Below are 13,638 nucleotides of genomic sequence, written 5' to 3' on the forward strand. Positions count from 1 at the left end.
TTAAGGGGGAACTCCATGCTGAAATTTAAAAAAAAACAGTGTGGGTCCCCCTCAATATCCATACCAGACCCTTATCCGAGCATGCAGCCCGACAGGTCAGGAAAGGGGGGGGATGAGCGAGTGCCCCCCCCTCCTGAACAATACCAGGCCACATGCCCTCAACATGGGGGGGTGCTTTGAGACAGGGGGGGCTCCCCCCCCCAAAGCACCTTGTCCCCATGTTGATGAGGACAAGGGCCTCTTCCCCACAACCCTGGCCGGTGGTTGTGGGGGTCTGCGGGCGGGGGGCTTATCAGAATCTGGAAGCCCCCTTTAACAAGGGGGCCCCCAGATCCCGCCCCCCCCCCTACGTGAAGGAGTCTGCGGTACATGCTCCCGCAGACTCCTTCACAAAAAAAAAAGTGTGGTGTAAAAAAAACACAGTACAGGGTCTTTGACAAGTCCTTTATTAAAACAATGTCCCCCGAAGTAGATCCAACGTCAATCGCGGCGGCGGCGGCGGCAGGGACCCGAAAAAAGAAAAAAAAAAAAGGTTCCGCTCCAGTCCCAGGCTTCCAGCCTTGTGAAGAAGAGGCTAGCTGACAGTTCTTATATAGGTATGGGCGGGGCCAGCCGGGGACATCATCCGAGTGACCCGCCCCATGTCACATGCTTGCTGTTCCCGGCTGGCCCCGCCCCATAGCTATATAAGAAATGTCAGACTGTCTCCTGCATTCAGCTAGTTAGCCTCAGTGGAGAGACAGGGTGACATTTCTCAAATATGTAAGGGGCGGGGATGATGTGCCCGGCTGGCCCCGCCCCATACCTATATAAGAACTGTCAGCTAGCCTCTTCTTCACAAGGCTGGAAGCCTCCGACGGGAGCGGAACCTTTTTTTTTTTTTTTTTCTTTTTTCGGGTCCCTGCCGCCGCCGCCGTGATTGACGTTGGATCTACTTCGGGGGACATTGTTTTAATAAAGGACTTGTCAAAGACCCTGTACTGTTTTTTTTTCACCACACTTAGTTTTTTTGTGAATAAGTCTGCGGGACCATGTACCGCAGACTCGTTCACGTAGGGGGGGGGGGCCGGGATCTGGGGGCCCCCTTGTTAAAGGGGGCTTCCAGATTCTGATAAGCCCCCCGCCCGCAGACCCCCACAACCACCGGCCAGGGTTGTGGGGAAGAGGCCCTTGTCCTCATCAACATGGGGACAAGGTGCTTTGGGGGGGAGCCCCCCCTGCCCCAAAGCACCCCCCCATGTTGAGGGCATGTGGCCTGGTATGGTTCAGGAGGGGGGGGCGCTCGCTCGTCCCCCCCCCTTTCCTGACCTGCCAGGCTGCATGCTCGGATAAGGGTCTGGTATGGATATTGAGGGGGACCCACGCTGTTTTTTTTTTTTAATTTCAGTGTGGAGTTCCCCCTTAATATCCATACCAGACCTGAAGGGCTTGGTAAGGATGAGAGGGGGGGACCCACGCTGTTTTTTTTATTAATTATTTAATTCACGGAAATAATTTGAAATTCAGCTGTCAGTGGGAAACCCCGATGACAGCTGAAACATTCCCTCTGTCCCTGCAGAGAGCTCCGCTATTATATTTGACATTAAAAAGTATCGAGACTGCAACATTGTATCTATTTGTATCCATTCCGGATATAGATGTTTTTATTCGGATACAAATAGATACAATGTTGCAACCTTTATACTTTTTAATGTCAAATATAATAGCGCAGCTCTCTGCAGGGACAGAAGTAATTACTTTGCTATTATATTTGCAGGCCATAGACGGGGCAAAAATCGAACAATTTTTTTACCATTGGTGGTAACGTCGGCCCATTGAACAACCGAATTTTTTTTTTTTTTTTAAACGGTCAGTTTTCGCCCCATCTATGGCCTGCATTTTTCTTTTTCTTATTCTTTTTTTTTATTCTTCTTTTTCTTGCAGGTCATGGCTCATGTGCAGATTTTTTATCTGTTAAAAGATCAGCCAATTTGCCGATCATTGCAGCTAAAATCGGGCGATCTGCAAAATCGGCCAATTTTTATCCAAATTTACCAATTAAAAAAAGTTGCAAAATCCCCAAAAATGGCTGACCAATTAACCCACTAACGGGCCGAAAATCAGCCGATTTTTTTTGCGGACGATTTTAGACCCATGTAAAGCAGGCCATAGATGGGTCTAAAATCGGCCGATTTTTCTGCCGAAAAAAAAATCGAAAGATTTTCGGGCCGTTAGTGGGTTAATTGGTCAGCTGTTTTTCGGGATTTTGGCACATTTTTTTTATCAGTAAATTTGGAACAAAAAATTTTCAACTTTACTGGTAAACAAAATATGCTAAAATCCCAAAAAATGGCCGACCAATTATCCCAATAACGGAAGAGGCCCTTGTCCCCATTAACATGGGGACAAGGTGCTTTGGGGGGGAGCCCCCCTTCCCCAAAGCACCCCCCCATGTTGAGGGCATGTGGCCTGGTATAGTTCAGGAGGGGGGGCGCTCGCTCGTCCCCCCCCCCTTTCCTGACCTGCCGGGCTGCATGCTCGGATAAGGGTCTGGTATGGATTTTGGGGGGATCCCCAAGCTGTTTTTTTTTTATTTCAGCGTGGAGTTCCCCCTTAATATCCATACCAGATCCGAAGGGCTTGGTACGGATGTGAGGGGGGACCCCACGCTTTTTTTTTTTTTGTACATTCAGCTGTCAGTGGGGAACCCCGCTGACAGTTGAAACATTAACACATGGCTGTCGCTCCTACAATCCCCCATGAGTTATGTTATCAACTCATGCAGCATTTTGGTAGCGAAAACCAATGCAGCGCTCATGTTTCAGCTGTCGACGGAGTTCCTCACTGACAGTTGATGTAAAAGTATTGCAGGGAATTATAAACAATTTGTAAAAAACCCAGCGTGGGGTCCCCCCTCTCATCCATAATAAGCCCTTCGGGTCTCGTATGGATGTTAAGGGGTAACTCCACGCTGAAATTAAATAAAAAACAGCATGGGGTACCCCCCAAAATCCATAACAGATACTTATCTGAGCATGCAGCCCAGCAGGTCAGGAAAGGGGGGGGGGGACAAGCGAGCGCCTCCCCCCCTCCTGAACCATACCAGGCCGCATGCCCATACCAAATTATTCAAACATTTGTAAACAGACCAATTAACTGAAATGGTTTGGCATTTGTACCCCAAATATGACGTTCCCTGAGGCATTGGTAAACCGAGGTACGCCTGTATTAGTATTGCAATCCTTTGTATTGGGATACATAGAACCAACATACATCTGAATTGGCAACATAGCACAACATTTGTGTCACATTGGAGATATCTGGTAGTTATACTGACCTTGCCCAGGGACCTAAGATTGATTCACAGCACAGAAATACAGGCTGGATTAGCAATGTAGCTCCGTGGATTAGTGGTTAGCACTACTGCCTCACAACTCTAGGGTTGTCGGTTTGAATCCCAACCCCGGTGAGGAAGTAGCATGATCTCCGTGTGTGGCTGTCTTCAAATAGATGTTCTGGCAACATCTTTGCTTTCTGTCTAAATGATCCCTAAAATGTGAATTAGAATGAGGCCTTGTCTGTTGAAACACCTTCAAAGCTGCACCTTATGTGAATGTCATACAATGGAATGTCATACAATGGGATAAGAGCCTGGAGCAGTAATAGATTTGATAATGATGGTTTACACTCCATCCACTTTTGTGAAGGATTTGGCAAGCAAAGAGCTGACAGAGAGAGAGAAAGTCTGCAAAGTCGCACCCTATTGTATGCTATTAGAGCGACCACATGGGTGTGTTTCAAACATTGATTTCTATAGTACATATAGTATATGTATATAGTAGTACATGTACTACTTTAGTGGCAATTTGCATAGAGATCTGTGTCAGATGTCTTGAAAATTGCATTGAAATGGTCAATTTTACTGTAAGTCGCAGGATTTGTAAATCAGCTTTGCCCAGAGTGTAATGTTTGGTGAAGTTTGATTTCTGGAGTGTTTTGCCAATTGATGGGAAATTCACCATACTAGTCAAATCGATTTGTCATTTTCAGTATTGCATACAAGATGTGGTCATGTGACTGTCTTAACTCATGCGAGAATCTGGAGGGAATTGTGACCATAGTAGCAATAAAGGTTCCAATTGGGGTTCCCTTTCACATCCCTGCTCAATGTTCTGTTGTATGCTGCACACGTACATTTCACTGTATATTTCTTTCTGATTTGTGGGGCCTGTATACCAAGGGTTAATGCAGGTAGGAAGGGGATTCATCAGGTGAAAACACTTTCACTGACCAACTTAAGGTCAGTGGTGGGTGTGGCTTCATTGGGTGTGGGGCCTTGTTTGGCACGCTCCAAATACAACCTAGCTTATATAAAGATGTGCAGTAGGGAGTGATTTGGCCTGTTACTAGGCCGGGTGGTTTGGGGGAAGAAGAGATTTTGTGCTGAATTGCCCCAGACACCACTCAGGCTGTGTTTGGAAGTGGGCTGGAAATGTTTGCATATTTTTGGCCTTGTAAAGTGTTTGTGTGTTATTGCACAATGATTGTGTTTTTTCTCTTTGCATTGAAAGCCTCACACATGTCAATCGTTTTGTTTAAAATCTGCTCTTGTTTTAATTTTGCTTGCTTATTTAGACTCCGATGCATTTTTCTGACAAACCTGCTGACAAATGTATGTGTAGGGGGTTTCTAGAGGTGGGAGGGGTTTTTTTTCACATGCTTTGTTTTCTTGATATTTTGATCTGAAGACTTTTTTTTGTGAATGGATCTTCATACTAAGTGATTGTGTAAGTAAATCCTATGTGCACGAAAATGTTACTTGATTCATCTTCCCCTTTGTTTCCTGCTATAACCTGTGCACGCACAGTTCATTAGAAGTATCTTTAGATTGTAAGCTCTTATGAGCAGGAGTGTTTTATTTTTGCCACGTGAATCCTATTTTTGTGACTCACCAAGATATTGACTGTACCTACTTGTTCCTGCTGACCAAATAAATGAAGATATATTTGATCAATAAATGTTTGACCGATGTTTTTGTGTTTATTTTATGTTCAATATATGAACAACCTTAATAGTTACTTTGTATACTTATATAATCTGCTCAAATGTAGCTTGTAAGAGCGTGAATATGCAAGTGTGTGCAAACTGGCTTTTTCAAAACCAAAAAAAAAAAAAACCCACTTGCACCACAATATTATGTACTAATGAATGTCACATTCACTGTGCAGCCAGCTACAGGTTTTCTACAATTCGATTTACAGTAATAAAATAGTCCACACTTTGTTGATTTTTGGCCTTTGGCAACAAATATTAGCCAAGGTTAAAAAAAACAAATCAATAAGAAACACACATTTGCGAAAGCTATCATAGCCGTGCATAGAAATGCGCAATTGCAAACAAATAAGCACCAAACAGGTGTCCGCATGGTGCATGAACGGCTATCCTGGAAGTCCGTCATCACGTGCGCGCGCACCCGGAAGTGGTTGTGGGGAGTGTAAGTGGATGAGAAGTGGTTGGAGGTTTTGTGTTGGTTGAAAATTTTGATAACTTTATTGGCATTTGGACATGGCGAGAGCACAGTTCTCAACTGAGGAGATGATCCTTATATGTAAAGTAACTGTGGCCATTGCAAATATGTTTATAACATGTGAGGGACAAGTAATTGCAATTTTGTGGGTGGGGCCTAGCAGAATCTCACTTGGTGCACATGCTACTTATCTGTACATTAGCTCCTGGGTATTGATGGGTCAATGATATTAACCACTTGCCTACTGGGTACTCCTACCCCCTTCCTGTCCTGGCCAATTTTCATCTTTCTGCACTGTTACACTTTGAATGACAATTGTGCGGTCATGCCACATTGTACCCATCTTAAATTGGTATCAGTTTTTTCAGACAAATAGAGCTTTCTTTGGGTGGTATTGACTTGCTGCTGTGAGTTTTACTTTTTGCTCGATAAACCACAAAATAGCTCATAATGAATAAAAGTCTGTTTATATTATAACATTTGGTAAACTGGTAATTTAGCAACACTGATGTGCGTTGATGAGGCAGCACTGGTGTGTGGCACTGCTGGCCACAGGTGGGCGGAACTGTTGGGTGGCACTGGTGGGCACTGATCATCGGGGCCGACCCCTGCTTTGATAACTGCTGGTTCTCGGCAGTACTTTCCACACATTCTGACAGCGTGATGAAAGTGCAGCCAAGACCCGGCAAATGCATTTCCCGGTGATCAGCGTGTCATTGGACATGGCTGATCACATGGTAAAAAGCTGCTGTGATTGGCCTTTACCACATCACGTGATCAGCTGTGTCCTTAGGACACAGCAATCACGGAGAGCGCGTTCTGCCAGGATGTCATATGACGCCCTCCCAGAGCTGCCTGGATGCAGTGTAGCGTTATTCGGCTATCTGCGGTCGCCAAATAGGAAACTAGCTAGGCCTTCATGACTAATCTTTGAATATCTGGACATGTATACTGCGTATAATGCATTACATTCTACAATGTGTTGGTGTACATGGTATTACAGTGTGCAATGCGTTGCTGGATTCTGCATGACAGTGGACAGCGTATCACAGTGTGCAATGCGTAGCTCCAGCCTGCATGACAGTGTACAGTGCATTACAGTCTACAATGTGTGGGTGTACACGGTATCACAGTGTGCAATGCGTTGCTCCATCCTGCATGACAGTGTACAGTGCATTACAGTCTACAATGTGTGGGTGTACACGGTATTACATTGTACAATGCGTTGTACACTGCAGTGTGCACTAAAGCATTTTACACTCATGCACTGTACACACTAACGCATTTGACATTTCTAGTGTGCAATGCGTTGGTGTGCAATGCCTTGGACAGTACAATGCATTTGCAGTATTGGTGTATGTTTATTAAGCACAGATAATTAATCTGATTTTAGTTATCAAGGAGAAGTCTTCTCTGTCCCCCTGTTTATGAGGTGGAGGACAATTGTTTTCCGAAGAAGAGAGGAGACATTTTTTCAAGGAGATCTGTATAGATTTCCAGAGATATGTGTAGATGGTTGAGGGGCTGCATGTGATCTCCGGAGATAATTGTGATTAACGATCACCTGAGTTAAACCAGTGAATGAAAAGTGTAAAAAAACATGGATTGAAAATAATCTGCACTGACCACTGTGCTTTGTCAAGCCACATATTGGCACATTCTGGTTTCACACAGATGCGATGTGAAATTTGCAGTGTTTTCTGTGCAAGCGCTGCACTGCATCACAACCGCAACCCCTTCATGCCACCTGCTGCGGCTTTCTAGGTGAAGTTACCAACACACCAATATTGGTACACAAAGCGTATTGCGATTTGCCAAATTGGATGGCATGCCTATTCACACCCATGTGCATACCCTGAAAAAGGGTCCTGCACATTTTTGGCCCGGATGCGGTGCAATTTGAGGTGTGCAAAATGTTTGTCTCTAATTGCAACGCACACAAATTGCATGTGATTTGCCCAGGAGTGCGGTGTTAGACCACAATGCATGTATGTGAAGCCAGAATAAAAGGATGTGGATTTTGTCTATTTTTACTTGCGCATGTTAACATTATGTAAGTGCATTTTTCTTTTGTTTAACATGCTATAGAAATGCAACATGCATTTGGATGTAGTGTTTTTGTATGTGCATTTTGGAAGTATTCTAAACACACATTGACCCTAGGGCCACACCATATCTTATGCAGGCCATAGATGGGTTCGATAATAGGCCGATTTTTCGGCCAAAAATAAAATCGGCCGATTTTCGGATCGCTAGTGGGCTATTTGTTCGGCCGTTTTTCGGTATTTTGGCAGATTTTTTTTCCGGTAAAGTTGGAAAAAAACGGCCGAATTTGCCGATCGGCCGATTTGCGCGGCAATGATGGGCAAATCGGCCGATTTTTTACTGATAAAAAATCTGCACATGAGCAGTGACCTGCAAGAGGAAGACAAAAAGAAGAAAAAGAAGAGGATGATGAAGAAGATGATGAAGAAGAGGATGATGATGAAGAGGATGATGATGAAGAAGAAGAAGATGATGAAGAGGATGATGATGAAGAAGAAGAAGAGGATGATGATGATGAAGAAGAAGATGATGAAGAAGAAGAGGATGATGAAGAAGAAGAGGATGATGATGAAGAAGAAGAGGATGATGATGATGATGATGAAGATGATGATGAAGAAGATGATGATGATGAAGAAGAGGATGATGATGATGAAGAAGATGAAGAAGAGGATGATGATGATGAAGAAGAAGAGGATGATGAAGAAGAAGAAGAGGATGATGGTGAAGAAGAAGATGAGGATGATGAAGAAGAAGAGGATGATGATGAAGAAGAAGAAGAAGAAGAAGAAGAAGAAGAAGAGGATGATGATGATGAAGAAGATGATGAGGATGATGATGAAGAAGAAGATGATGAAGAGGAAGAAGAAGATGATGATGATGAAGAAGAAGAAGAGGATGATGAAGATGATGAAGAAGAAGAGGATGATGAAGATGATGAAGAAGAAGAGGATGATGAAGAAGAGGATGATGATGAAGAAGAAGAGGATGATGATGAAGAAGAAGTAGAAGAGGATGATGATGAAGAAGAGGAAGAAGAAGGATGAAAAATGAGAGGAATTCCAGTATGGCAAAAAGTGTCCCTGCAGAGAGCTCCGCTATTTCTTTGACAGTTCCTTGACATTTACAGCGGTTGCAACATTGTATCTATTTGTTTCCGAATAAAAACATCTGTATCCGAAATGGATACAAATACATTGTTGCAACCGCTATAAATGTCAAAGAACTGTCAAAGAAATAGCGGAGCTCTCTGCAGGGACACTTTTTGCCGGCTGTAGACGGGATGAAAATCGGCCGATTTTTTTTTTTTACCATTGCTAGTAACATCGGCCGCTTGAACAACCGATTTTTCATTTTTTAAAAGAAAAATTGGCTGTTTTTCTCCCCGTCTATGGCCTGCATAAGCATTAGTGTGCCTGGGGGAGGGGGGGACCTTTGGCCTTTCCAAACACAGTAGATGCTCCAAGAATTTTTCCTTGAACTCTTGAAATGGTTAAAAAGGAAAGACACTCTAGATAGCCTGCACTGAGAATTGACTGTCATGATGACGTGTCAATGATTATTTGCTCTCATTTTTCAGGAGTGGTACTGCTTGCGGTTGAAGCTGGTAGAAATCCACCTTCACGTCCTCCACTCACCTTCACTTGTGGCCAGTGGATATTTTGTGGCCGCAGGCAAGAACTGGCATCGAGGACCTGCATAATGACCCTGGCATGCCAGAGGTGGTTTGGAAGCAGCACAGCAATTTGACCATCCCTTTCCTCTATGTTGGTTTTAGGGGTGCAGAATTGCTTCTCGTTCGTGAACGGACTGTCGCCGGATATCAGAGTCCCCATATTTTCAAGATATGTTTTAGCCATGTTGGCTTATTTTTATGTTATTTTCCAAGTGTGTCGCACCTAACCGCACAGTAGTGTGGTGCCATGCGTATTTGTGGCTGTGAATGGGGCTGTTTTTAATAGACGTGTGTAGGTGCAACAACGTTTTCATCATGGTACCTGCGCACATCTACATAGGGCATTGCATTTCTTTGCTGTGCTGGAAAAATGTGTGTTCTTGCATGCGTTTCTGCACCACCAATGGTGTGAACAAGTCCTAAGGGCTGGTTCACACTATAGAAACAGTCTAGATGTGTTCCTGATGGGTTTTTTTCATGCCCTTTTGGCATGCATGTTTAGTGTGTTCCAGTACATTTTGGATGCGTTTTGGACATGTTTACATTGCATTTTTGTATCCCTTCCACTTATTTTTTTCTATTTTCTTTGTATTCAATGTAGTTAGGGACATGTGCGTTTTAGTACATTCAAGGACGTTTCAATGTGTTCCAGTACAGTTCTGTGCAGAAACAATGCAGCGTGGTCAACTTTGTTTACAGCACCTGCAATGCATTGAAAATGCAAGCGCTGATGTGAACTATGACATTGACAACCATATAACCTTCTTTCTGTGCGTTTGTGATGCTGAAAAAGCAACTGAAACACATGTAGTGTGAACTGGCCCTAAAGGTTATTAGAGGTCAGGGAACAGGACTGACCAGGAATTGTGAATTCAATCAGACTAGTGGTGAGATACAATCAGCAATTGTATAATAATGTGAGATCTGAGCTGTAGCTGATAGAAAATGAGACACATTCACTTGATCAGTAAATAGATAGTTAAAGAGTGGGGCGGTGATCCATAGATTTGCATATGGGACAGGTGATGATGGGGTGGGGGAGGGGGTCAAGTTGTATAAGGAGACAGATTTAAAAGAGAAAAAAGTTACTATGAAATATACACGGCATGAAACTTGCACATTTCCTAATTGGCAGAAGAACAGTACGCAAGTAACAGTCATCCACTTTCTAGTCATTAGGCAAAATCATAATTGATTGATCAATATTCCTGGCACAACCCAGAAAATTGATCTCCATTTTTTTGGGATGTTGCCAAGACTGGGATTAGAACCCATGACCCAAGTGCTGTAAGTTCTGAGCTCTAACCACTAAACCACTGTGGGAGACACAGTTTGAGCTATAATGTAGAATAGTTACATTGTTTAAAAATGATAAAGCGAGCGCTGGTCAAATGATATAGACTAGTAAAATGGTATTACACAAGATAAATATAACCACGAACAGTAGTGCATGAACTCGTGAAAGGTCATCCACCCCTGTGACAGTGTACTACACTATTGAGCACCTTTCTGGCTCCTGTGGCTGAGCTAATTCCTCCCCAGGACCATTTGGGCACCCACCCTGATGGATGGATGGATGGAGCTGGATGACTAACCCATAACTGCCAGCATACCGCTGCACCCCCAGATGTGTGATGTGTATAACCCATACACATTAATACTTTTGTTCTGGTGAGTGTAGACCAGTCCCAAGGGTGGTTTACCTTTCACAAGTTCATGCACTACTGTCCGTCACGGAGAGACCACACGTGCCATTCATAGGCACTCTCTGAGTTGGTACTCTCACACGAAGGACATTCCATTATTCAGGAATGATTCTATGAACTTATTTTAGCACCATTTACAATATTACATCATTGTTGCAATTCTTTGCACTTTTTGGTTTTTACATGCATTCATTATTGATCACATGCATTTATAGCGCTGCACTTGTCTTTACCATAGAATAGTTACGTGATTAAAGAGAATGAAGATATATAATTATATTGGGAAATTAGAAGTATATAAATTATTTGAGATATAAGTGTGAAAATGTTTAACATTTGAGTACAGAATGTATGACATTCATTAGTAAATGCATTAGTTTCCTGATCATTTTGGAGACACAGCAAGAAAAGAAATAGAAGAAAATAGAAAATTCTAATACAGGTGTACTATTTATTACATTCTAAGAATTCTATTTTGCCATCATAAGAACGCCAATGTTAATAAAGCCCGCGCTTGTGCGCCATCTAGCGAACATATCCGGTATTGCACCTAAAAATGTGCCAGACGGGATACCACATTTAGTGATAGCAAAGTAGTCAGTAGACGCTCGTCAATGAGCTTGCTAGACGCTGGTCAGACGACTGATTGATTGACCGGAGTCTGCCTGAATGGTCAGTCTCTGCTAATACACTCACATCTTAGTGAATCAAGGCCAAACTGTCCAGACAGGTTGTCTTTAAGTGATTTGTATCCTCATAGTACTTCAATATTTGTATAGATTCTTGTTTCCAGTGTCCTACTGTAAATAATAGAGTATAGCATTTTCATAATTCTAATTGACAGTAACTTGGATATCTTCGTTTCTATTACAGATCACACCGTGCCCTTGTAAATGTTTGGATACCCTCAGTTTTTCTGAGAGGTAAATCTACTCATGCCTTTCATGTTTATCAGGTAAGAGCTTTCCCAGCTGAAGTAATGTAAGTCATCTATAGGGACTCATGGCTAAGTTTAATCTGCAGGCTAAGCAGTCTAGAACATATGGCATTCTATTGCATTACTGAATTAATATTCCAAATGGCATATCTTTGAAATAAAAATAATTTTAACTGTTCCTTTTACTGAGATGTAAATTTGCAGTGAGCTATTATGTATTTTCAGTTAAAGAGCAGAAAACACTTCCTGGTCGTAGGACTGTTTTGGAAAAGGTTGTTGTGGTCCATGGACTTGAAGCATGCTTTACGCAAGGAGAACCTATATTTGATTGTATAAAGCACTCACAACAAGATTCAATATGAAATGCACCCCCCCCCCCCACACACTCACACATGACATGTAATTAAATAAAATATATACACAATCAATAAAATAATACCTATATTATAGTGGCAGAACCACAATTACTTTAGTGATGATAAAACAAATAGTGAAAATTTATATCTGTATTACCTCCCTCAGTGTTATAAAGTACTAGTGCTTAACAAAATTCATATAAATCAAAATAGGCAATAACAATATTAGTATCCATTTGTATTTCAATGGTTTTTATTAATTTTAAACAAAGAGAGATGTAAGCAAAAGGGTTGCCCACTCAGGGGCTATCAATGGAACATAAAATACAAAGAGAAACAATGCCAAAGGCAACAGTGTATAAGACATTCCCATGCAGGGGCCATCAATGGTACAAAAAAATAAAGATACAGTGTTGTAATATCAGCAGTGAAGCAAACCAAAGGCAGATATCAACCGCCTCACAAAAATCAGTAAAAAATAAAAAGAGCCCTGAAAGGAGAAGAAGACCAGACCAACAGCAGGGATCCAGGAACACCAATACCGATCAACAACCTAAACCCAGACTAGCTGGGGGGAGCGTGGGAAAAGCATATGTCAACCACGGCTCCCATATTTAAAAAAATGTTTAAAAAAGTCATTACGAATACTCAACATCTGTTCATTGAGCATCAAAGTGGTCATCCGGTCCCGCACCCCTGAAAAAGAACAGATACACTTTTCCAGGCCTGAGCAACAGTTCTAGTTGCCAACAAGAATAAATAAGAGGCCAACTTCTGATGACGAGCCAACAAGCCCGATATGGGACAGTGAAGCAAGGCATACTGGGCTTCCAGGCATATGGGGAGATGAAACAAGGTGTAGAGAAGGCCGAATACACAAGACCAAAAATTAATCAGTCTCGGGCATGACTACCATATATGTAACACATCTCCATGATAGCCACAACCCCAAGAAGGGAGGGCGGACGTACTACGCAGAGAGGTCAGCCAATGTAGCAATTGAAGGTAATGAAAAAATTCCACCTGGGGAGCATCCCGTGATTCCCGAAGAGAATTCCAGGTGGGGAAAGGCAGAGAAGTCAAGATGTGTCTTTCCTGCGAACATCCATTGGCCACCCACCAAGAGAATGCCCCAGGTTGATCTAAACCCGGCGGGAAAAGAGGATTATTAGTGATTGGGAGCAAGGGGAGAAAAGGTGACATCAAGCCACTGGAGTAGCGAACTGAGTCCCACAATCGCAGGCCATGCAGCAAAATTGGACTCAATGCTGCCGGGTGCAGAGTTGGGGGGAGACATAGAAGCGTTGATGTTGCAATTGGGGCATAATTAGGCAGCTCTAAAAGAACCCAGAGGGGAACATCAGAGGAAGCGTGCAACATAGACAGTGGGGCGATTTGGCTTGCCTGGTAATACT

General features: G+C 42.9%; 1 protein-coding gene across 2 annotated transcripts in view; it reads left to right on the forward strand.

Annotated features, from left to right (window-relative positions):
* SNX29 (sorting nexin 29) overlaps window positions 1-13,638 on the forward strand; it is a 1,801,773-nt gene that overhangs the window by 1,276,992 nt on the left and 511,143 nt on the right. For both annotated transcript variants that reach the window (XM_089669411.1, XM_089669412.1), the window contains exon 18: window positions 11,804-11,885. In XM_089669411.1, the coding sequence (XP_089525537.1) occupies window positions 11,804-11,885 (82 nt within the window). The remainder of the gene's footprint in view (window positions 1-11,803; window positions 11,886-13,638) is intronic.

This window comes from Staurois parvus, unplaced genomic scaffold (assembly GCF_062004578.1).
Source record: "Staurois parvus isolate SC_StPar_1 unplaced genomic scaffold, SC_StPar_1.0 ptg000075l, whole genome shotgun sequence".
Classification (NCBI taxonomy): Eukaryota; Metazoa; Chordata; class Amphibia; order Anura; family Ranidae; genus Staurois; species Staurois parvus.